This window comes from Drosophila novamexicana, unplaced genomic scaffold (genome assembly GCF_003285875.2).
Source record: "Drosophila novamexicana strain 15010-1031.04,08,12 unplaced genomic scaffold, DnovRS2.1 tig00000974-arrow-arrow-pilon, whole genome shotgun sequence".
Classification (NCBI taxonomy): domain Eukaryota; kingdom Metazoa; phylum Arthropoda; class Insecta; order Diptera; family Drosophilidae; genus Drosophila; species Drosophila novamexicana.
Window position 1 is genome coordinate 845,255 of NW_020824834.1, and position 24,371 is coordinate 869,625.

The 24,371-nt window shown below is 43.1% G+C and overlaps 2 protein-coding genes across 2 annotated transcripts; both read left to right on the forward strand.

The window, feature by feature from the left end:
- The first annotated feature begins 1,633 nt into the window (after window positions 1–1,633).
- LOC115765547 lies at window positions 1,634–4,496 on the forward strand. Its single transcript, XM_030709177.1, has 3 exons — window positions 1,634–3,701; window positions 3,772–3,868; window positions 3,921–4,496. Exons 1-3 carry the CDS (start codon window positions 1,668–1,670, stop codon window positions 4,388–4,390), a joined length of 2,601 nt encoding a protein of 866 aa, XP_030565037.1. The 5' UTR covers window positions 1,634–1,667; the 3' UTR covers window positions 4,391–4,496.
- A 10,066-nt stretch (window positions 4,497–14,562) lies between these two features.
- LOC115765552 (RING-box protein 1-like) lies at window positions 14,563–15,426 on the forward strand. The gene is made up of 2 exons (XM_030709184.1): window positions 14,563–14,855; window positions 14,938–15,426. The coding sequence occupies exons 1-2, from the start codon at window positions 14,627–14,629 to the stop codon at window positions 15,156–15,158; spliced, it is 450 nt and encodes a 149-aa protein (XP_030565044.1). The 5' UTR covers window positions 14,563–14,626; the 3' UTR covers window positions 15,159–15,426.
- The last annotated feature ends 8,945 nt before the right edge of the window (window positions 15,427–24,371 follow it).

The window sequence follows — 24,371 nt, forward strand, 5'->3', positions numbered from 1 at the left end:
AGTACTATCACACATTTTTGTTTAGCTGCTGTTTTTGTGTATCGAGAGTGTTTTCTTGGCAATATGTTTATCGCCTAATTGCGGCCCAGTGCGCGGTTTGGGGCTCTGACGCCACAAAAGCGGAGCTGGCAAATCTTATCAGACGAGCGCAAATGGTTAAAATTTATGCGCCAGTTGTTGTTGTTACCATTGTTCAGAGTGTTCAGAGTGTTGGTTTTGGTTTTGGTGCCGCAGCTCGGCTAAGCTTAGCTAGCGCCCGCATACACATAATTTCCGTTTTCCTTTGTAGCGCCCACAGCGGCAGCGGCAAACAAACAAGCGGCAGTCGTACTTCATGTAATCAACATTTTAATTGCGGAAACGGAACTCACACACGCGCACACACACACACACACACTCGCACATACAGTCGTGTGGCTAGCGAGCAGAAAGAGTGAGAGGGGCATATCTGTTACACATTACGCATACGCAATGTGTGGCTGTTGCTTTGCGTTTCAAGCGTTCTTTGTCGCTGGCAATGCAGGTGTTGTATCTATAGATACATTTGGCATGACGGGAGTGGGAGGTGGAGGGGGGAAATGGGGCTGCACACTCTGCATTAGTGAAAACATTTCTCGACGACAGCACGTCAGGAATTCATTACATCAAATATAAAGAAAGTTTTAGGCAATTTGCCAAAATCCGCTCACCAGCCAAAAGCAGGACGACAAAAAAAAAAGTATATATGCATGCAAAAAAAAAATAAAATAGGTAAAGAACGAGAGAGGAATATTCCCTCGGCGCTGCAGCTGTAACGAGCTGATGCAGGTAGCCCGAAATCTACTTAGCAGATGGGGGCAACGTGAACGTAAACGAATTTGCGAGCATGCAGCAGCAGCAGGTGAGCGGCAGGTGAGCCGCAGGTGAGCAGCAGGTGAGCTGAAACTCCAGAGCCAAAGCCACAGGCACACAGACACACACACAGCTACTACATATATAAATACACCTGTATATAAATATATCTGTATATATAGATATATGGATAGATTTATCTGTATAGTAGCTGGGCTGGCGAAACACTTGAGCGAAACCCGTTCGAGAGCTGCTGCTGCCTTCGGTCTTATTCGTTTTTTTTTTACAACTGCCGCAGCAGACATGATAAATTCTCTTTAGTATGCGGCATACATGAGTGATGATATTAACCAACAACAGGCCAGCCAAAAACGTGCTGGGAGCAACGGGCTGGGTGGCCCCGGCCAGGTACTGCCAAGTCAAGTTAGAGGGTAGGTGTCTCCTTGTGGTCCTTGGACAGCATTTGGGCTGGGGCTGGGTCTCGTTTTCGTTGCGGTAATTGTGTGTGTAGTTCCACAAGAAGTTGTTAGTGGGTTGACTGGCTTCCTATCGGGCTCGGCTTGGGCCAAAGTGAAAACTTCTTGTTGACGGCATTTCGATAATCTGATATGCTTGCATGGTACTCAAAGTGGTGATCCTCCAATAAAAAGCCTAAAAGCCGAAAACCTAGTAACTTTTGTGCGAAATATTAAGAGTTCAATATTAATTCTTTGAATATTCCACAAAACATATTTTTGTTGCCTGCGGAGAAGTTTATTTTTTGTTAAGTTTTTTGTTCGCTTTTTTTTTTTTTTTTTGTTGCTGCAAATATTGAAGACCATCAAACAGACTGAAGCATGAGTGGCGAAATGGATGCAGCTGAAGACAGCTCGGAGGGTGTTGTGCCCACATTGGAGGAACCTTTGGAGCTAAAAGAGACTATTCTGTATAATGATCCAGTGGAGGAAGATATATATATAGATGAGCCAATCGGGAAATTGAATGATCAAACAGAGGAACCCTTGAGTCAATCTGTTGGCGAGCCCTTGCGGGACCCAATGTTGGAGCTTGCCAAGCAGTCTTCGATTCAAAATGTAGATTTGCGAGATAAAGATCATTTGGATCACCTGGATCACTTGGACAACTTGGACAATCTAGCTGATGCTTATAGCTCCGGCTCTTTGAGTGCAAACGCTAGCCTGACAAATGTACAGGAACACCAGGAAACAGCTTTACCTAGCCAAGAGCCAATTAACAACAAGGCTTCCTTGAAGACGGAGAGAAAGAAGGATAAGCCCGCAAGGTCCATAGATGCATCTCTCGTCTCAAACCTTCAGACGGGCTCTATTAAGTCTACCCGTCAAAAATCGAATGTCATCAGTGCAGGTTCGAATAGCAGTAAAAAGAGTGGGGCTTCCATCAAGTCAAAGGAAACGAAAAGGGTAAAAGGCACTAAGGTCGTCAAACACACGACTTCCCAGGCTAATTCGCCGATTCCCCCGTTGATCAAAAGTGGAAATATTAGTGATGTGAGCATTTTGTCAGTACCCAGTGCCCAATCGGCTCGGTCTACGAGTCGCGGATCCTCCAGGAGCAGCCCGGGCACACGTACGCCGCGATCCCTTTCAATAATACGGGACACAAAATCTGGAACTTCCAAGGATTCGAGCCCTAATCAAATTCGGAGCTCGCTGAGGAAGGCCAAAAAGAGACCGGAAACTCGGAGATCGGAATCGAGGAGATCGGAATTGAGGAAATCGTTAGCCAAGTTGAAAAAGAAACTAACTGAAGATATATTTCATTCGGAAGAGGGTTCATTGTCGGAGCTGTCGGGCACGCCCGATTCGTCAGCTAGTCAAGATACGCATGATAAAGGGGAGATGATCCACAAGCGGAATAGCCTGCTTGCACTGCTAAAGGAAATTCCAGATATTGATGAGCTATCCGAGGGAAGTTATGCCTCGGTTATCGTGCATAAACGATCCGAATATGACGGACATTTTGTGCCCCCAACGTGGGATGGCGATAGTGAAGATTCCTCCTTGAAAAGCCCTGAGCCTAGCCTCAAACACCAAGAAACCACATCTGCTGTAGAAAGAGTCGAGGAGGAATCCAGCTCCGAGCTCGATTTCTCCCACAGCCACTCGCTCCTGAACCTTGATAGTTTAAGTGACAGCGTTGATAGGTTTCCTGTCAGTGCAAAAATTGTGGGCGCAATAGATGAAGACGTGGATGTCGCTAGAACCCTTAATTCAATTATCATTCGCAAGAGTCATATAGATATGGTCGATTTCTATAATGAAAATCTCGAAAATCAGCGGCGGGCAGCCTTGGAGGCATGCGAATATTTCCTGGATGAGATAGTACAACGAGTTGTAGCCTTCTCCGATCAGGAAGATGTGAAGCTGCGGCGCGTGCTCGATAAGGATAAGCTGATCAGAGAGCTCATCCCGTTGATGAAACAATTTACCGAAGAGCAATTCTTCAAGACCACGATGGAGCAGCGGGTCACCGAGCATTTTGTGCGCAAGAAACAGTTCGTGTTTTTGAAAATACCCAAGATATTCGATGACCTCAATTACCAGCGGCGACAGAGCTCCCTTGTCGAGCTTGATCGACTGCTCGAGGTCCATAATCAAACATTTGATCTGGCCCAAATGCAGTCGATCAAGTTGACCGAGGAGCTTGAGAACGCGCGCATTAACAGCGATCAGAAGGTTCAGGATTTCGAGCAAGTTGTGCGAACGACTCTCCTCGCCAACGACAGCTCTAATCATCTGACAGGTGTCGTGAACGAGGTCCTAAGTACCATGAGAAGCTTTCGGGATGAGTTGTCCGAGCTGCGACTGGAGCTGCTCTACAACCAGCATCGCCTTGCCGAAATGCAGATGGTAAGATTGTTATTTTAGCCGGTAAGAGGGGCAGAGTAGAGCTCTCGTTAACGTGTATGCTAATCGATAGAAATCCGAGATCTTGGAGGATCTGGGCGATGGACTCAAGATGCAAGAGTATCTCAACAAGCAGTCCGATGTCCTTGTGTTGGGCACCAAAATCGCAGGTATGTCCGCCAACAGTTCCCAACGCTGAGCCCCTAAAAAAATGCCCTGCAGAACGCGACGCTGAGCTGAATCGGCTGCAAGGGAAAATCAACTTTGATGTGCATGCGCTGGCGCATGTCAAGTGCAAGGAGCACATGTGCCGCAAAGTTTACCTGGACATGATACAGAAGCTGGCGGAATGCAAGCGATCGAGGCGCCACTATCGCGAACTCATCTACCAGAGCAAGCTGAAGCACAACCGATTTCTCAGGGAGCTGCACAAAATCCGCAACTCTGGGTCCCTGATGCACTATCCCATTCTATTGGAGGACTACGACAAGACTGTGGAGTTCTTGCAGCTGAAGCGGGTCGCAGTTGAGAAACTTCGCTGTGAGCACAGACGCTTGTCCCAACGCATCAGTATTACCGAGTCCAAGTTGTGGAGGCAAAAAAGTACTACTCGATTATCGGGCGCAGCGAAGCTGTTCGGAGAACCTTTAATTGTCATAACTGGATTCAATATTGCCGCAACAGACCCTTAGAGACATTCTGTTTGCGCTCGCTCAAATAATGCATACTTATTTTGTCGTTCATTTTTTTCTCAGACGGGAAGATTTTTCCGTGTAGCCTTTCTTTTATTAAAAGACACTATCCTATCCAAGTCCTTCCAACTCATTTCTTCTCTGCTGTGCAGTAAATGTTTCCTTTTATTTTTATGGAGAACTGCAATTTCCGGCGTGGTGTCTTGTTTCTTTTTTCCTCAGACGGCAAGCTTGTCCAGTAAGACCTTCCTTTTATGAAAAGACAATCTTCTATGTAGATCCATCCAACTCGTTTCTTCTCTGTTGTTCAACAAGTGTTTCCTTGCATTCTCTTCCACAATGGATTTCTGTTGATTTTTATAGAGAACTGCAATTTCCTGGCATGGCGCCTGTTCAATATCATAATAAGTGCCATTCTGCTAAATATATAATAACGATAGCATAAGCTGTCATAGCCATTGCGAACAGACTTTCTGTCCCCGGCTCTCACTCTCTCTCTCTCTCTCCCTGTCTCTCTCTGTTTATATGCATATATTTTTAGGTATGTGGCTTCCAGCAAGGCAAGCGCACAGCAGGACATGATTCTGCCTTCTGGCATATAGAAAAGTCATGTTTTGCATCTTTTGGCAGCTGCCATATATCTTAGTACGGGCCAAACAAGACTAACAAACATTTGGATACATAGTCAACTAAAACGCACACACACATGCCAGGGCGCACACTAGAACACACCTGCCTACACAGGTGGAAGAGCATTGTCAGTGTATTAGTTCTGTGGCCAGCACTAACGACAGCTACAAAAACAACAGATGGAGAGAGAGAGAGAGAGAGAGAGAGGAGGAAGGAAGGGAGAGAGTAGAGGCAGGCCACCTTGGTGGCAGCTGCATGCAGATGAGCAGCAAGCAGGGAGAGTTCGGGATGTGGACGGCTCCTTGGTATTCACAATTCATGTTGCACTTAAACAACAAAACCAACAACAAAAACAGCAACAGCTGGGAATGGGAAGCGGAACAAGAAGTGGTGAAAACTAATAGCAGAGAAACTGGAGCTGGAGCCACAGCCACAGGCGGAGCCACAGCCGAGTTAAAGGCAAAGGTGCTGGTGATGCTGCCCCTTAGACACCTGCTCTTCCCTCCAGCCCTCGCACACACATACCCCCAAACCGTTGCCCGTTCTATTCTTGTCTGGTTTTTTTTTTGGACACCTTCTTTTTTCTTTGTTTGCCAACATTTGGGAGCTCACGTGTGTTTGGCACGCATGTTGCAAGCGCTTATCGGCATCGTCGCTGCGTTTAAGGATAAGAGGTTGGAGAAGGAGAGAGGCCGGAAAAGAAAGTGCCACTGACAGGCGGTCGGCGGTCGATGGTCGAGATGGCTGAGGTACTTACTTCACTTGGCTGCTAAGACGAAATGCCGTTGGCAACGAGTAAATTCGATTTTGCACTTGAGCCGCTTGCAGCTCGCAGTTTGGAGCTTGCAGCTAATGCAGCCAACGACCTGCCACATCAGCCAAATGGCCACGCCCAACTCTCTTTCTCTCTCTCAACACAGGCCCCAAACGTTTTTATGTGCCGGCCGACCAACTGGAAGAAATTTCTGCGAAAAAATGCTGAAACTAAAACTAAAGGCTAAAGGCTAAAGCTAATGTGCTCGATGCCAGCGAGGGCAGTTCAGTTGCTTCAGAAAAAGAATACGTTAATATTTATAAAGATATTTATTTGTTTTTTATTGGGGTATGGTTGCATCATTTTCTGCTTAATATTTTATTAACTTAATAATTTACAAACAAGCATTTTTAATAAATAAGCCGCCAGCGAGGGCAGTTCTGTTGCTTCTGTAGACAACTTGGGGTTTAGAAGATTAGCTGGATAGATAGAGCCAAAAATAAATCAATGTTATTTATTTATCTATTTTTTGGCTTTTTCTTGGGTTGCATCAGTTTCTGCTTAAAAGTTTATTAAAGTAATAATTTAAAATACACCTTATTCTCTTTTTTACACGGCTCGAAGAAAATGTTTCAATACTTTTACCAATTAGCACATATCAAAATTTGTTGGGCTTTAATATCTTTTATCAAATTTAATTTTGCAAAATATGTTCATATCTATATATAAATTATAAATATAAATTTAGGGGAATCCACTTGAATAACCTTTTCTTTTTGTTAGCAACAAAGCTAGCTTAGCATAAATGTTTCTAGTACCTGAACTAGTCAGACATTTATTTTTCATTAATTTTAAGCTTGGAGTGCATATCTTTCTTTCTTTAACAATTGTGATTGGGTAAATACACGTTATATATGCGATTTAATTAAATTAACATGTTCTTAAAAAATCCATATTTTTCACTAATTTTAATAGGTTTTAGAGATAGGGAACCTGTCACCTATTTTTGCATACGTTCAATTTCTTTTTTTACACAATTTTTTCTGAAACAAATCTACCGTGTAAAAACAGAACTTAGTGTGCATGCAATTCCTGATTTATCAGTCAGCTGTTACCTGCAGTTAATAATAATTAATAAATTGCACACCTTTGAACCAAACACCGCCCTATTTAATGCACTGCTCACAAAGCGTAAAGCGTCGATTGGCTTTGTGAATTATTTGTGAAATATCTCTCGAGACTTGTTCAACTTGAAAGTGAACCCTCGTCCAGCTGTTGGGCGGGTCTCCGGTTTGGGTTTGAGGGGCGGCAAAGTAAAAGCAATTTCAGGTACTCAGGAAAGGACGACAAACAATTTGCATATGCAATGAACGTGCGCATCTTCAATTTACAATTTGGATGCGGCTAAATACGTATCTAGGCGATAGATCTATAAACCAATTTCCGCAGCCCGAGCAAAAACACATCCGATTCGTTCTGGCTGTTGTTCTCGTTATCCTTGTCGTTCATGTTGTCCTTGTTGTTGCTGTTGTCTCGCCGCGCTCAATTAACACTGTCCTATTTTGGCGCATTTCCTTTTCATGCCAGTTTGACGGTGACGTTGCATAAATGTTTCCGCCATTTTGCGAATTATTATAACACACGCACACACACACACACACACACGCACACAAAGGCTTACATGCGCTTTGATTAAGCAGCGCACAATTTGCTTTATTTTAAATATTTTATTAACAAATGGAACCATTTGGACGCATGCCGTCAACAGGCACGCAGCAGGCAGCGCAACCAACTAGTCAACCAATCTTGAAACCAACCTGGCTACCAGCCCAGCCCAACCACATCATATCATACCATATCATACCCTATTCAACCGACAACCCACGAGGCAACCAGCTAGGACGTCATCCGTTCCCTGTACCCTCGCTGCATTGCCACTTAAAGTGAGTCGCAGTTTCCTAGTTGTGTGCGTGTTTGTGTCCATGTGTGTGTTGGAACATTTTGAGTAATAAACTCATTTCATATGCTGACTGCTTTTTCATTTCAAACTTTTTTTTTGCCAGTGTGTTTGGCTGTTGTGTTTCTTGTTAGCCAAGCCGAACCCGAACCCGAACCCATTGTTGTCCGGGACCCCAAATGATATACGAGTTCTCTCTCGCTCTCCCCCTCTCTCTCACACACTCTCTCTCTCTCTCTAGTTTCTAGCTAACTATTTTTGCTGCTGTTTTATTGGGTTGTTTTTGCCGGCCGGCTGCCGTCTGCCTGCGGATTAGTTGCAAATTTTGCTCGGCTGCACCAAAAATATTATTAAATATGCATAGGTGAGCTGAACTGCAGCTCAGTTGCCGTTAAATGTAGGTGAAACCGGCTGTCAAATACCTGACACAACAATAATGAAATTTGCACAGGCCACGTCGCCAGCATAACCCGCCCCCCCGTCGGCCCTTGCCCTTCCTCTCACGCCCAACTAAACACGTTGAGTGACATTTTAATAAAGTGCTCACTTGTTCAATTAAATACCCCTCAGACTCGATTGCAACTGTGCCTTATAAAAATGCAAAATAGACACACAGTCCGACACTCAGACAATCGGACAGAGAGTCAGACAGTCAGTTAGTTAGTGTCTGAATGTATACAAAAGCTTTTCTTCCTTTGCCATTTGATTGTTGTTTGCCTCAAGCTGAAAGACTGCCAGTCAAATCTAAATATGACTTGACATGCTCTTAGGCAACAAAAATTTATCAAATAAAAATGAATTTTAATCAAAATTTTTTTAAAAAATATACAATTCATTGAAATACAAAATTAAAATCAACAGTTTGTTAAATCTGTAGTCTCAAAAAAGTACAATTCTTTAATTTACAAAATTTTGATCAACTATTTGTTAACATTTTTTTGATGTAAAAATGTAATAAATTTTTCCTTAAACAATAAGACTCTAAGTTTGTGAAAGAGGAATTTGTGTAAATGAATTCTCAGGCAGGATGTCCTCATGAAACCTTTGGAAATATATTTAAAACAAGTAAGAGGTTCTAGTCGGGAGCTCCCGGCTAGGGGATACCCTGAACCCTCTTCTTCCAACATCAAATGCATATATATATTCTATTTTAGAAGCTATATGTCAAGTTTGGTGACTCTAGCTCTTATTATTACCCAAAATTGCCCAAAAAACAAGATATCGATATCGATTTTTATCGATTGCTTGGAAACGGAGTAAGTTATCGATTATCGAAAACAAACTCGATCTGCGCAGGCAATAGTAGCACCTACATCTTATTGTCTTCAAGTCTCTAGCTCTTTTAGGTTGTGAGATCCTTGCGTTCATACATAGGGACAGACGGACGGACAGACAGACGGAAATGGCCAGATCGACTCGACTATTGGTGCTAATCAAGAATATATATAGTTTATGGGGTCGGAGATGCTTCCTTCTGCCTGTTACACACATTTGGATTTTGCACAAATACAATATACCCTTATACCCACATTTAATGGGTTCAGGGTATAAAAAATGGATCAACTATTAGCCAACAATTTCTATCATGTTTTTGAAGGAAAAATTAAATTATTTATCAGGCAGGACTTGCTCATTAAAACTTCCAAAAAATGTGTTTATAATTTTGAACACAATTGTTGCATTATTTTTTTTTGTTATGCAACACGTGAAAATTCGCTCAGAACTTGTGCTTTTCTTACTTCTTTCTTTTACATATTAAACATATTATTTAATTTATTGTGCTTTATTGAATTATTTTGAGTTGGCTACTGAGTTTTTTGGCCGAGTTGCTGCTGATGTTTATCGTTTGCGACAGCGCAAAATTCAATTATCGCTAATTCAATTGGGGTTTTGGCCAAGTGTGTGTGTGTGTGTTAGGTGTGTGGCAAATTGAATCATTTAAGGTAAAGCTGCTTTATTATTTGCGCCCGTTTCTGTGTTCTTTTTTTTTGCTTCTTATTATTGTATTTATTTTATTGTTGTGGAATTACTGGCAAAACTTTGGCAGCCGTCAGAGCAGCCCGTCAACTAAGTAAAGTGCAAAAGTTGGCTTCACAGAAACTTTGTCATGGCTGCAGCGAATAATAAAAAGAAATAATAAAAATGAGCAGCAGTCGCATAAAGTGCAGCAAATGCAAAAACTTCTGCTGGACAGCAACAACACCTTCTAGTTGTCTTTGCTACTTGAGCTTCAGTTCAAGATTCGAGTCCCAACAGTCGGAAACTCAAGGCAATAAACAATAAAACACTAAATCAAGCGTCAATCGTCTACGGGGTGTGTGTATTGTGAGAGTCAACTATGAAAATTGGCACATCAAGCGTTTTAAGCACAACCCGTTTATCTCGGACTGGGGTAAGCGATACGCCTGCCTTATCCGGGTGACAACCAATTGAATCGCATTACAGGCCAAATAAATTTCACGGCAACTCGAACAGCTGCTCCAGCTCCCCCTCTCCCTCTCCTTCTCTCACCATCCGTAATAGCAAATAAATTTGCCTATACCTGAGGACTCGGCACATTGTGCTGCTTTTCCATTTCACTTGGCTGTCGATAGAGTTCAGGTAAAACAACTAACACTAGCTGGAAGTTTGCCTTTAATTATGTATACCTGTATGCAAGATTTACAAGGAGTCGAAGGAGCAGAAGCTTCAGAGTTCAAGAAAGTTGGCAAATATTTAAAAAAATGGCGCACTTCGTTTACATTTATATCGCAACAACATAAAAAAAGGGGGCAAAACCTTGTCGATTTGGCGAATTTGCACAGAAAGCGATTTGTGAAACACAAGCGACTTTCATTGTCATCAGTTGAGAGAGAGAGAGAGAGGGAGAGAGAGAGAGGAGGAAGAACTTGAGGATTTAAACAGCAATAGAACACTAAGTCAGGCATTTTATGCGCACGAGATTGAGTTTCATGAGAAGAGGTGGGTGGCTGGTGGCGGGTTTGAATTCGGGCGGCAACTTTGTCGGTTGCCTACTTTGCGGCGCATATTCTAATCACTCGAGTCACGCAAATGTCAATGTTGCTGTCAAAGTGTCAATGAAATGTTCAATGAAAATAAAACGAGCAAGAAATAAGAGCCGAGCAGAGTTAAGGGGCGTGGGCGGGGGCTGTGGCGGAGGGGGGGGGGAGGGGCTTTTCCTTTGAGGTGTAGCGCAAACTTGTGCCAACAGGCAAAGACTTGCGGAAAGCAACAACAACTTTGCAGAAGTTTCAGGCGTTTGTTATTGAAAATGTGGCTTATATGGAAATGCCGTGGCAAAATGTTTTCCATTTTCTTTTTGTTTCTTTTGCGCCTTCTTTTTCTTGTTATTTGTTTTATTAATAAGGCGCAAAAGCGCAAGCCAAGTGCCGCATTGTGCAGTCGACTGTGCCTCGATCTCATTGTCTTTCTTTCCCATCTCTCCCTCTCTCTCTCTCTCTCTCTCTCTCTCTCTCTCTCTCTCTCTCTATCTGTGTGTGCGTGCGGAAGTCCTTTGGCGTGTGCCAGTTTATTTTCTATTCAGTTTTTTGCTTCGCTTGGCTCTCAATTAAATTTTATAGGCGACGCCGGGCCTTTAGGCTCAACGCCAAGTCCCCAACTATGGGCAACAAAAATTAATAGAGCAAAAAATGCAAACTCACTTCAAATACGAGGCAATCGGTTAGAGCAGTTGTATGATGATAATGAAATCGCTTTTAACAACTAACTATTATTATCGAAGAGCTCTATACTTAAGTGACTTTGTGCTTTCCATATATACGACTTTCCATTTATACGGATTGCAGTTGAATAGTTTAACGAATGTGGCGAGTACACTATATATGCTGAGCTCCTCAGAATAGTTGCAGACTGTGTGGCAAAAAACATAATGATAATTAAAGCCAAGTCGTGCACAGAACAGACAGACAGACAGACAGTTGACAATTGCTTAATCATTTAAAATATATTTAGATCTTTTTGCTTATAAATAAAGTATATGTATGTAAAGTGTCACAGCTTTATTGATCCACACAGGCCTCGAATTTATATATCCCCACAACTAGAGCTCATAATTTGAAGCCCGTTTGCCACTAGCTTATGTTAATTGTCCCGAAGACAGCCACCACTTCCGCCCACTTCTTCCCACTTATTGGTAGCCTGTGCATGTCTCGAGGACACACACGAGTGGAGGCAAGCGCTCGTTGGAAATGTGCCACAATTTACACTGCACAGCAGCGCAGCCAAAATTTGACGCCTGATCAATAATATTGACTGAGCTGCTACTTGAAACAGTTCGAAACAGGTGGAGAAGCCAGGGGGGGGGGGGGGGGTGCAGGTTAAATAAAATTTGCATGCAGCAGAGCAGCGACAGGTAGAATGATGACGAAATTAAAGCAATACAACGTGCAGCAGTCATAGATGATATAGTCATAGATATAGAAGCCGCATCTCTTGGGCACAAGCTAAACGCTTCATTGGCCCCAGGAGTGTGTAGGCAGGTGTGTGTGCGGGTGTGCGGGTGTGTGTGTGTCTGGCTGCATTTGGGGGAAAATATATTCAAGCGCACGTAGGAAATTACAAACGGATGTAAATACATCAATTCCAAATGAAGAGCATGTGCAGTCAATGCCGCAAAATGGGCGAAAATGGGTTGGCGTGGCAACCAAATCAAATAGCTACAATAAGCCCACACAAACAATTTAATATGCGTGGACAGTGCAGCCTGACAACAACTCTGACAACAACTCTGACAAGGACTCTGACATGCACCTGAGATAAACTCTGTGTGTGTGTGTGTGTGTTTGTGTGTGTGTGCGTGCTGACTAGCATCGATTGCAATTAATTGTAAATGTCTTGCAGACAAAATTAACACATTGGGTTGCTCGTAAAATAAATTGAAGCCAATCGACGCCTGCCCCAAAGCCAACTCGGCAAACTGCACACGCCAAGCGCCAAACAATTTGCATGCCAAGTTCGGATAGTTGCCAGAAACGCTTTGGGTGCTATTTTCAAATGGTTAGCTACCAAGAATTATGAATTTATAGTCAAAGCCAAAACGATAGTTGCCCAGGTGTAAATGAGAGCTAGAAATCGAACCCCTTAATTGGCATTCTAAGAGGGAAACGGAATAGCACTTGGGCTAAGCTGGGTTGTTATATGGGTTTGCCTCCTAATTGATAAGAATCGAACGCAAATAGCACAAAGGCATTTTATTCCATAAATAAAGCTAGCTTAATTGCATAAAATATTTAGCTACAGACGAGAGTCTCGCATAGCCGCACAAAAATTAAAAATAATATTAGTTAAAGGCAAGAAAAATAACGCGTTGCGTTTTAATTACTACTGCAAATTAATTACGGAAATAGCTGATTGGGGCGCAGAGGGAGGAGACGCGGCGGCATGTGCGTGGTAATCACATGCTTAAACATCCTTAGTCGGAGCTGACTTATTTGCGCTTATTTATTCATTTAGATGGCAATTAAAGCGTACGAAAATTAAATAGAAAACCATTTGGCTGCATTTCAAGCAGAATAAAATAACACAAACTTTAATTTGTATGAACGCGCGTCTGTCGGAACAATTTTTATTTAAATTTTTTTTTTTTTTTTTGTTTTTTTTGTAATTTCTGCTGATTTTTTATTTTAGTTTGGCGCACAAGCGAGCCGGGCGGCTGTGCAACGGCCATAAGTGCATAGCAGAGCGGAAAGTCAGGTGGGTGGGGGATTGCCGGGTGACTTGGGTCGACGGAGGCCGAGTCCATTCCATTTCCAACTAAATAAATAAAAAGTGAATTTTTAATTAAAAGTTAAGTGGCAACTCATTTAAATTAATGTTGACTCAAGCGTCATAGCAAAACATTTGGCGAGCGAAGGCGAACAGAGAGCGAAAAAAGTAAGAATCTTGCAGTCGGATGCAACCGACTGCCTAATGCCCGTTCGAACTAGTCCTTTGTCCGGCTTTAGAGCAGCTCATCAGAGGCATTTATTTCGGGAACTTTTGGAACTTATCACAATTGTATTATATATATATATATTAATTTATATAAGGCCGAAGAGTTGGCCTCCATATGGACAGGCCAATATACTCTTTTCACTTTGTTGAAGGGCATAAAATGTGGCCAGTTGTAGGCCAGGGGTTAGTTTTGGCGGGGACTCGACCCCTTCGCGCATGCAACCCTAAATAAGCATAATGCACTGCAGGACCTTGACTAGAAGCTGCGTAATGGAGCCATAGATGTCGCACAAAATTGCTCGTCACTTAATTAGAACGGGACATAATGTTGAGAAGGGATATAGAAGAAATTGTGCACGCACTTAACTGGACAGTGCGACTTAGTCCGGCGATAATGGCGATGGGCGAGTAATGGAAATGCATACAGAATGACGAGTGAGAAAAGTGTAGATATAAGTAAAGCATACTCAAAAAGTAAGAAAAGCGGCGAGTGAAATAAATCGGATGCAGCAAGATTGTGAGCTGACGAAAGGAATACATCGACGAGTAGAGTTGGATGCAACGAATGGTAGGACGAGTAAAGTTGTGCAGCGAGTGGAATCAATTGAACGAGTAGAGCTTTACTTAAGGGAACAACGTATACGACGAGTAGAGGATAACGAATGGTAAATGCAACGAATGGTTGAATGAAAAAACGAGTAAAGCGTGAAGCGAGTGGAACTAATCGAACGAGTAGAGCATTACCCTCGTGAATAACATACGCGACGAGTAGCGGATAAGCCACTTGTGGAATCCATATGATAAATTGATCAATTTGTCTGTCAAAGTAAATTGACGCTTAACATTCCCACATAGTAGTCTCTCAGATTTAAGTAGGTCATAAGCTAGAACAACAGTAGATATTGATTAGTAAACACTGTAGGCACATTACAAAATTATAACAATGGAAGACACAAGCGAATCGAGTTGCTCTGCACTCCACACAGCAGAGACGGACAGCGAACATCAGACGCCGAGTCAGAGCGAGGCGAATGCGATGGAGACCGAGGAGCAGGAGGAGCACGAGGAGCTGGACGAGCTGGAGGAGAAGCCGATGTGCAGTGCCGACAGCCAGAAGAGCAAGAAGCGATTTACGGTCAAGAAATGGAATGCGGTGGCCATGTGGGCCTGGGGTAAGCCTTAAGTAGCTCAAAGCTGATTATTAAACAATTTCCGGTGGCCAACCCGACACTCCTACTCCACGTCACAATATAGATATTGCTGTGGACACTTGCGCGATTTGCCGCAATTCCATAATGGATTTGTGCATCGAATGCCAGGCGGATCCGAATCAGAATTCCTTCGAGGAGTGCACCGTCGCCTGGGGCGTCTGTAACCATGCCTATCATTTCCATTGCATCTCACGCTGGCTCAAGTCCCGTTCCGTCTGCCCGCTGGACAACCGCGAGTGGGAGTTCCAGAAGCTGGGCCGCTAGAGACCAAGGGGTTCGGTGTGTAGGTATCAAGTAATAAGAAATCGTTGCGCTGACTCGACGTCCTGAACTTTATCATTATTTTGTGTTAATTATGCATCTTTCGCCGGCTGCTCGTTCAGTTTTTGGGGCGTTGCGGGGCGTGGCATGGCGTCTCAATGCCCAATTATCATTTGTGTGCTCGCAACTTTTGCGGCACTTAATAAACGAGCAGGCGCCGGCTCCGGCTACGGCTACGGCTACGGCTCCGGCTCTGGCTCTGCTGTGCAACTCAAAGTTTATCCGCAGTTTTTCGGTTGCATTTATCGCGGAGGAGGTTTATCAATTTTGCAGCTCGCCTTTCACGTTGGCAACCTTTGAACTTTGCGCAATAAGTTCGGCCGGGCTTGCATCTTGAGATTTTCAGTTTTAACAATTAGCTCGGAGATGCGATGCAGTGCGTTTTGCGGCCTCGACTGTCAATTAGCTGCGGTGCAAACACGCCAGATAATTAAATAGAATTACAGTTTAATTGTTGCCCAAGATACATCATCAACACGCCAGTCAGCCCAGCCCAGCCCAGCGCAGACAATGGGCCCACACTTGATTGTTTGCCCAGCGTCTGCTGTCAGACGCTTCGCTTCGTACTCCGCCCACCAAATAAATTTGCGCACAACAAATTGGCAGCTTTCCATTCAACTTGTCTAAAACTGTGCATGATCGCCCGTCCCCTTCACCCCCCCTTACACCACCCCGCACCACCAACCCAACAATTGACGCCCTGCCATGCCACGCGCCAAGTTGCTTCATTTAATTTTTGCACGAAAATTAAGTTTGTTTTCCATTAAGTTAAATAATTACAAAATTATCCAACACTCAAAGGCTTTGCCTGGGCCAAGTGTGTGTGCGCGTATTGCCGAATATGTGTGTGTGTGTGTGTGTGCGTGTTTGTTTTTGCTGGGGTGGCAACGCTGCTGCGAAAAACCAGACTCGGCAGCTGCACTTTTCCGTGTAACTGACAATGATAGCTGTCTGGTTGACTGACTCCCCATCTGACCAGGGCTGCAAAGTCGCCAAAGGAACGAGGCAAATATAGAATATTTCCATTTATAAAACTGTTCAACCTGACTGACTGACTGATTGATAGACTGACTGACTAACTGACTGATTGAGGATCAACGCACAGCCCAAACCATAAGAGCTAGGAATCTGATATTTTCACTGTTACGTTAAGACGGGATTTTGGGAAATTCCACGCGCATGTGTGGAAAAATTGTGAAAATCGTTTGTATGAAACTTTTTTTTGTTTACCATCCGATCGGCCTCAAACTAATTTCGAAAGACATTTGAGGGGTGTTTCACGCTTTTCGAAAAATGCATTCCTCCTTTTCAAGGTTCTTTAAGAAAAATCATTTGATACGTGTTTCACACTTTAGCAGAATCCCAATGGAAAATGCGAATTTGCTTCAGCATTTTGGGACATTCTGCCCGCAATACGGGCTCATTAGCGAAAAGAGGTTATATGAATGTTTTTGGATTATCATCTGAACGACTTTAAATCGATTTTCAAAGACCTTTGTGAGAGTTTATTTGATATGTTCTTGGGTGGCAAATGCGGGTCAAAGGTTAAATAAACGCATGTTTTTTATTCGGCCTCAAGATTCTCACCACAATACTCACAAGGGTGGAAACCTTGTTGTTTCTTTATTCGATGCATTTTTAAACGTATTTTTAAATGCAAGCGGAGATCAAGATGGGTAGCTTTCAATTTTCCGCAGGCGTCTACTTACTGGAAAGGTAATATCTAAAATTTTCTGAAAAAACGTTCCACTGTCAAGGTGGATGAATTTGAATCCCTCGATTTTACACTCGTAAGCCCAAAATTTAGACACTAGCTTCTCTACGATTGCCTTGATTTAGGTACCTTCTTTTGGATGTCGTTCGTCCTCTGGCTCACTTTTTACCCAAAGGGAAGCTTCTTTGAACTAAGGGTTGCTCACCATCAAGGCAGTCAATCAGCACAAATTATTTTAAATACATAGATATGTAGAAATTTAATTTAAGTTTGACTCTTTATTCAGTCTTTTTAATTAATTATAATATAACAAATGACATTCGCAACATTATATTGCATGCATTTGGCGTCTCACTTGAGAACTATTTGTTGTGCTAGCCCTGGCTTGCACGCCTGTTGGTTCTGGATAAAGTTTTGCTTAAACGCTGCTTTTCGCCCGAACCGAGGCTCATTATCTTTTCATTCGGTTTTCCTTTTTGGCTCTTTTCTGCATTTGCCTGTCTGTGCGCAACGGCGTTTCTTTTCTTTAACGCTTCGCTAATCAAATTCAACATTTTTCCCGTTTTAATTTGACAATTCGAAAACAGGCCGGGGCTCGGAGGAGGGCGGCTGCTGTGGGAGCTGACAACAGCTGTGCGTTGACAATCGAAAAATGATAAAGTGGCTAACATATAAGAAACGAATGGCAATTGGTATTGCAAATGAAACTGATAACAGTTAATGACAAGAGCTGCTCCAGTTGCGAGTGCGAAGCTTGTTACTCACTTTTCTCAGAGCCCCGCACTTGAAGTCCTTGAAGCTGAGCTGCATTGCGCAACTCTCCGCTAAATGCATTACAATTAGCGCAAATTATCCGTGTCCAGTTGGCAGCAATTGTCTTCGCCTTGATTGAATTTAGTTGGCAAGCGCGTGACTTGCGCCCAGGCGACGTGCAGGGTATGCCATATTAAGTATACGCCCAGCCACATCAAGTATACGCACTGCAGCCATGCACTTCCCAGCTCTTAGTTGCCGAAATGTGTTCATTATGTGCCACATGCGGGCTGCTTTAAGCTGGTTTGACCGACCTTAAAGTTTACTATTTAAGCATATTTTGTTTTAATTATGGCGAGCCTTTTTTGCGTCTGTGATTTGGCTTTTTGTCATAATTTATGCCGGCCTTTCATATGTGCCACTCTCGCTCAGCTCACTTATCAGCTGCCTTGCAGGCGACTTGCAGCGGGACTGTTGGATGTCAATATAATTTAGGCAAATGTATGCAACTTTATATATACAGCAACTCTGGGCTTGTGTCTGTGTGTGATACATTTAACTTTGGCAATTTTTAATCACAAAACTTTGCCTTAATGGGTCGGTCGGCTCAATCTCGACGCGTCTGTGCGTCAGGCATTTGCATATTTCTAATTCCAAAGTTGTAATTAGTATAATTTTACAGCTCTAATTGGATGATGATTTGCGCAACTTCATTCCGTCCGTTGCGTCGTCTATGCACATGCATTAGAAGGCCGGGCCGTAACCTTCATTTAGAGCCGGGCCAAAAGTGAAAGTCATTAACATAAGTTTGTAATTACACAGTCCACAGCATAGACTCATATCTGTGCCGCCCCCTTATCGTCTAGCTGGGCTTATGTCATAAAATTGCCAGCTGTCTGAGTAAATGCTGACAGTCTTGCACAGCTCGAGTGCTGCACATATGGCTGATACCTTGAGAGGCTTAAAGCAAAAGTCAACCAAGCAGGCGGACACTTCGCTAGGCTGTCATGTTGGCAAATAAGAAATGTGCAAATTTTGCTTCCAAGCATCATTCAAGATAAAACATTTTGCATGCATTTGCCGGCCTAGACTTCCAGTCGCACAGCTTACATCCAAACTTGACCTGCTTCTAAGCGACAAATGTATTTTTTAAAGCATATTTTTTTGGTACATTTTCTTTTTTTTTGAAATATTATCTTAAATTGATTGCTTTTACCAAACTGGGTCGCAACCAATTCTCGAGGAAGTCTTTTCTTTTTGCTACATTTACTAGATTTTTTACTTTTTTCTTAATTTAATATAAATATGCGATAGTCGTATGTGATTTACCTTGCCTAAACTTTGCTTTAGGGCAGGTTACAAAATTTTCAAATTTTTCTAAATGAATTTTTAATACATTTTCAAAAGTTTTTCTTTGACTGTATTATGCTCGATTTTGTTCTCAAATATATATCTTGCACACTGCGAGAATATATGCAAAGCAAAAAGGCAAATAAAAAAGTGCTCAATCTTTTGGAAGCATCGCCCAATATCATGTGAGCCTAAAAATAAATACGACAAAAGCCCAGTGCACATGCACACAGCCAAACACACAGGCACACATACATCACATACATCATATACACTACAATGGGCATGAGCTGAGTTTTGAAGTCATTTTGAATGTTTTTGATTTCACTGATTTGTTTATTTATGCATAAAGCATGCAATTTTTGCCTTTTACGCGAGCATCAGCAGAAAGAGAGAGATTGGAAGGGGGCGGCGGTTCGTATGGGCCAACCCATCGACTATTCTTTTTATACTCTCGCAGAGGTTATTATAATTTGGTAGTGCAATTTGTAACGCATTAAAGGAGACATATCCAACAGACCCCATAAAGTATATATATTCTTTATCAGCATCAACTGCCGAGTCGATAAAGCCATGTCCGTCCGTCCGTCTGTCTGTCTGTTTAAATGAGAGCTAGTCTCTCAGTTTTAAAGCTATCTTCGTGAAATTTTGCAGAAGTCCCTCTATCCGACTGGAACGGACCAATATATCAGATAGCTGCCATAGGAACGAGCGGTCGAAAAGTGGGTTCTTGCATAGAAACATTTTTGTTTATCAACATATCTGTTGGGTCTGCAAGGGTATTGTATCTTCGGCGTGCCGAAGATAGTCCTTCTTACTCATTTTTATTTGTTGAAAGTTTTGCTGCTGTTGCTGTTGTTGGGGGTACTTGCAGCGGGGCTGAGAACTTTAGCTGGGCCAGAAAACTTAGATATTCCATGTGAATGCACTCACACGCAATGTGCTCTCTCTCTCTCTTTTTGTGCGAGTGAGTTTCGCAAACAAATCAAAATCAAAAATCGTGTGTGAATGCGACTTTCAGTCGTAAACATGGCTGCCGTTTGCCATTGCCGCAGCAGAAACGGAAACGGAAGTTGCACAAAACGATTTCATTTGCGCTGAACAACTTTTGATATGCAGTTGCCAGGGCTTCTGCTCGCCCTCGACTGTCGCTCGGTCCGGCGGCCCGGCTGCCCGGCTGGCATTGTTTGCATTGACACGGATCGGCTATCGACTGGCAGCTTGACTGGGCCCCTAAGGCTGTGTGCGTTGTGCAACTTGTAGCGCTTTAAGAACCCATAAACTGAAGGTAAAGCAGAAAGAAATGTATATATACAGGGCGACAGACAGAGCGTTGACACACACGCAATATACTCGGATTTTGCAATTTTATTTTGCAATATATTCGCTTTCAAGTGATGCGCCCGGACCCGGATTCGTTGGCAGCGTCTCGTAAGAATTGCTAATAACCAATTTCGATTCAATTCAAGTGTCAGCACAAGACGACAAAGATGATGGCTGCCAACCAAGGAGTCCAACGGAGACCAACGGAGACCAGCCACAATCCGCACGGGAAGCACAGCCAATTGAGTATTAATGGTCAGACTGCCGGCTGCTGATGCCAGCAACTTCCCAGCCCAGAATTATGGCGGACAGACACAGACAAGGACACAAGCTGGGGCTGGGGTTGGGGGCGCATTTGAAAGTAAAATCGAACATATTAGAAAAATGTTCGAGGCCGACAGACGCTTCCTGCCTCGCATCGATTCGAAGGCTGTTTCCCTCGGCTCGGCTCAGTTCGGTTCACTTCGCTGCCAGATCAAGGATGATATATGAGATTAGCTCAAGTGGCGCTCGGTATGGCAGCACGCCAAGGCGACACTTTTCCCATACACAAACTGTCCGATTTTATATTAATGATAAATTAAATTGTTCATTGACTTGAATAATTTTGTGCGTTGTCCTCTTGGGCTCGCAACACACATAGTTATCGCTCGGCTCCCAATTTTATTGCTGTTGTCCTTTTCGCATGATGAATTGATGAATTCCAGCGCAGAGTGTTAAATTATGCAACTCTATTATATGCGCATTACTTAATAATTGATGGCTAGGTAGAGACCAGGAGATTAAAAAGACGTAGCTAAGATGACAGATTGTGGGTCAGATTCCATAACTCGAGGGAGGAGCTGCAAATAAATGCGTTAATAATGTACTTGTCGATTAATTATTAACACGATCTGAATGGTATATTGCTTGGGCATTAACAGACAATTTACGTAGCCCAAGGAAGAGGGAAGTCAGGAGCTGCGCACATTATTGCAGTTCAATTGTTGAACTATTTCATAGTTGGTGGCAATATTTTGTTGTGCCAACTATTTTGAAAGGACCGAAATGTGGCAAAGTATGAGCAGGCGACCGACTTGAGCCGAGTCCGAGTTGGAGGACGTCGCCAGCGAACCGACAAAACAAAACAATTTACAGATTTTAACAAAAATTTTAATTAAACAAATTTTGTGTGCAGAGGAAGTTGCTGTAATGTGCCAAACCCTTCTCTCCCTGTCCGACGAACAGCAAGCTGGGCTGAAACTTTGCGCAGGGTCTGCGACTTCCTTGGTAGTAGGAAGTTGGCACGAGCGGAGTTCTGCCAGAGCCCAATTCACTTTTTGCACCATAAGTTGTGCCCAAAATAGCAGAAAAGTTGCCACCGATAATATAAAAATGAAGCAACAAAATAATAAAGCACCAGGATATACGCCCCGCTTGAAATGCTGTAGGAAATGTGCAAAACTTTTCGTACCAAAAACTATGCAGCACTCAAACCCAGCACCAGCCCCGCACTTTGTACAGAATGTTGCTTGACCCGGCGTTCGAAACTGATTTTGGCCCCGTTCGCATAAATCTGAGCACAGGCAGCAGCTCGAGCATTTGAATGTCACCATTCGACTGGCCAAACACTGGCTGACAGTCGGAACGTCTGTCTAGACTGCAAGCCATGCGCTTTACTTATAAAGTTGTCTTATGCGCCCCTAAAACCAATGTCTGACTACCACTTAAGCGAGCTAAACATATAAATCCTGCAATGCTTGGTATTTTACAGCAACAACAGCAACAACAGCAACGAGAACGACAACGACAACAATGCGCAATTTTATTGCCAAACCTCAGACGTTGCGTATACGTAACGTTGCCTCTGCCACAAATGCTACAGCTGCCATGCATTGTGGCCTGAGGGCAGTAAAGCTGGGTATGCTCCCAGCTCGCAGTTTGACTTTGACAGCATCGAGCGAGCCAAGCCCCAAACTGAATGCTGGGGCGGTTCGACTTTGAGTAACAAAATTGGACAAGCAATTTTGACTTTAAGTTTGTCACATGCTGCACTCGCTGTAAGCTGGCGACATTTGGCTCAAATACTTGCAAACTTTTACCAGCTATTTCACTACTTCAGCCCCGCAAATGTATGCAACGAAAGTGACGTGAATTTGCTGCAGTTAAATCAAGCTCGAAGTAGTTCCAAGATTGATTTGATGGTGCACTTGGTGTAATAATTATTATTGTTATCCGGATATGTTATATATTATGATATGCATTCTCTAACAACTGGTGGACAATCCAAATTGGTTTATTTACTTGACTTATAGCTAGGGGGTGGTAGCGGGGAGGTGGCGACATCTATAAGATGAAAGAACCTTGATATATATATGAACTATTGACGCTGATCAAGAATATATATACTTGTTAGGGACTATATATATATATATATACATTACCCAATTTAAATATTACAAATTATATATATTCAGTTGGGCTTAGAGTAATTTAGGACTAGCTGGGAACTGCTTTCAATGTGAAGCTATAATTTGCCTAAAAGAAATGTCCCGCCCGAAAAGACTTGACAGATGGTCGCACCTTTTCATTTGTTATCATATGCTTTTGTTTTTGGTATTTGGAGCGTGTCCCCAGCGCCATAATTAGAAATGAAAAGTGCAAAATATATATTTCCACTTACACGCCACAAACATAGAGCTGACAATAGGTCGACAACCCACCTGGCCATTATTTATGTTAATTGTTGTTGTTCAAGCTGAAGCTGAGGCGACGTTCATCATGTCTCCCGTTTTGCCATAGTTGTTGTCGCCGTTGCTGTTGGGTCACATGTGACAGAGGCAGCTCAATGAGCGCAATGAGAGCTCGGACTGGGGCGTTGTGTGTGCTAGTGTGTTGCATTATTAGGCTAATGGCTGCCCCATGGGCATTCAGTGCTTTTGTCTAGCAGAATGCTTTTGTGCCCGTTGTTGCTGTTGCAAATATGCGAGGGCAGGCCGGCAGGCTAACTGCCAAAGCCACGCACAAAACGCATCGAGACGCCATAATTGCAGCCAGTTGCCAGTTCTTCTCTGTGTGCGTGTGTGTGGGCGCAAGTGCGTTAAGTGCAATAACAGCAATTGCGCTGACAGGCAAGGCAAAAGCAAAATGGGACAAACTCAGTTGAAGAGCAGTTTATATATAGACTAGCTCGACTGACTGACTGACTGACTGACAGCCCACTTGACTCAGCCCTCTGCTGTCTCCTGTCTGGCCCTTGGCTGTGGCTGCAACAAATAAATTTTATCTGCGTCGACTTGACATGCTGCCAATTGAGCGCGCGACTCGCCGCGCCGCGCCGCGCCTCGCCACGCACTGCATGCCCTATGTAAACAGGGTCAATTTGAGCACAAGTGTCCCGAGTGTTCCGTAGCCCAAGAGTGCAAAGCTGAGCAATTGCTGGCTTGGCACTTACAACTCTAAAAACCTTGCCTTAAACGCTAACAAACCGGCTAAAGAAGTTATTCTGCATGGGCTAAAACAAATGAGTCGAGTGTTGTTTTATTTAAAGTAAGAAAATGAACCTTTTAGTTAACGAAAGACTCGTAATCCTGGTGCGTGTGACTCGGCGCATCCTGCAATAGATTAACAATTATTTAAGCCTATAGAAAATGTGAACTTTTCTCACGCTCCCGATAGCATTTGAAGCACATCTCTCCTTGAGACACTCACAGCAACTATGAGAATGCATTGGAAGAGTCCCAAGTAGAATGTAATATAATGCAGGAATGCGGGAGGATTGCCCGCCAGATTTTATGCTACTGCGGACAGTTCGCAAAACGCAAATAGATGATAAATCTGAAAATGCATTATAGTTAGATGAGGGATAATTTCAGGTGGCGCAAAGAAATATACGACCCCGGACCAATCAGTCAGGCAAAAGAGGAATATAATAAAAATGAAAAAAAATTTCTTGTTGATCAAAGAGTTTACATTTCGCATATCACTCGTACTACGCGTAGCCCATTTTCCAACTGGCGTTACATGTATTTCTTTCT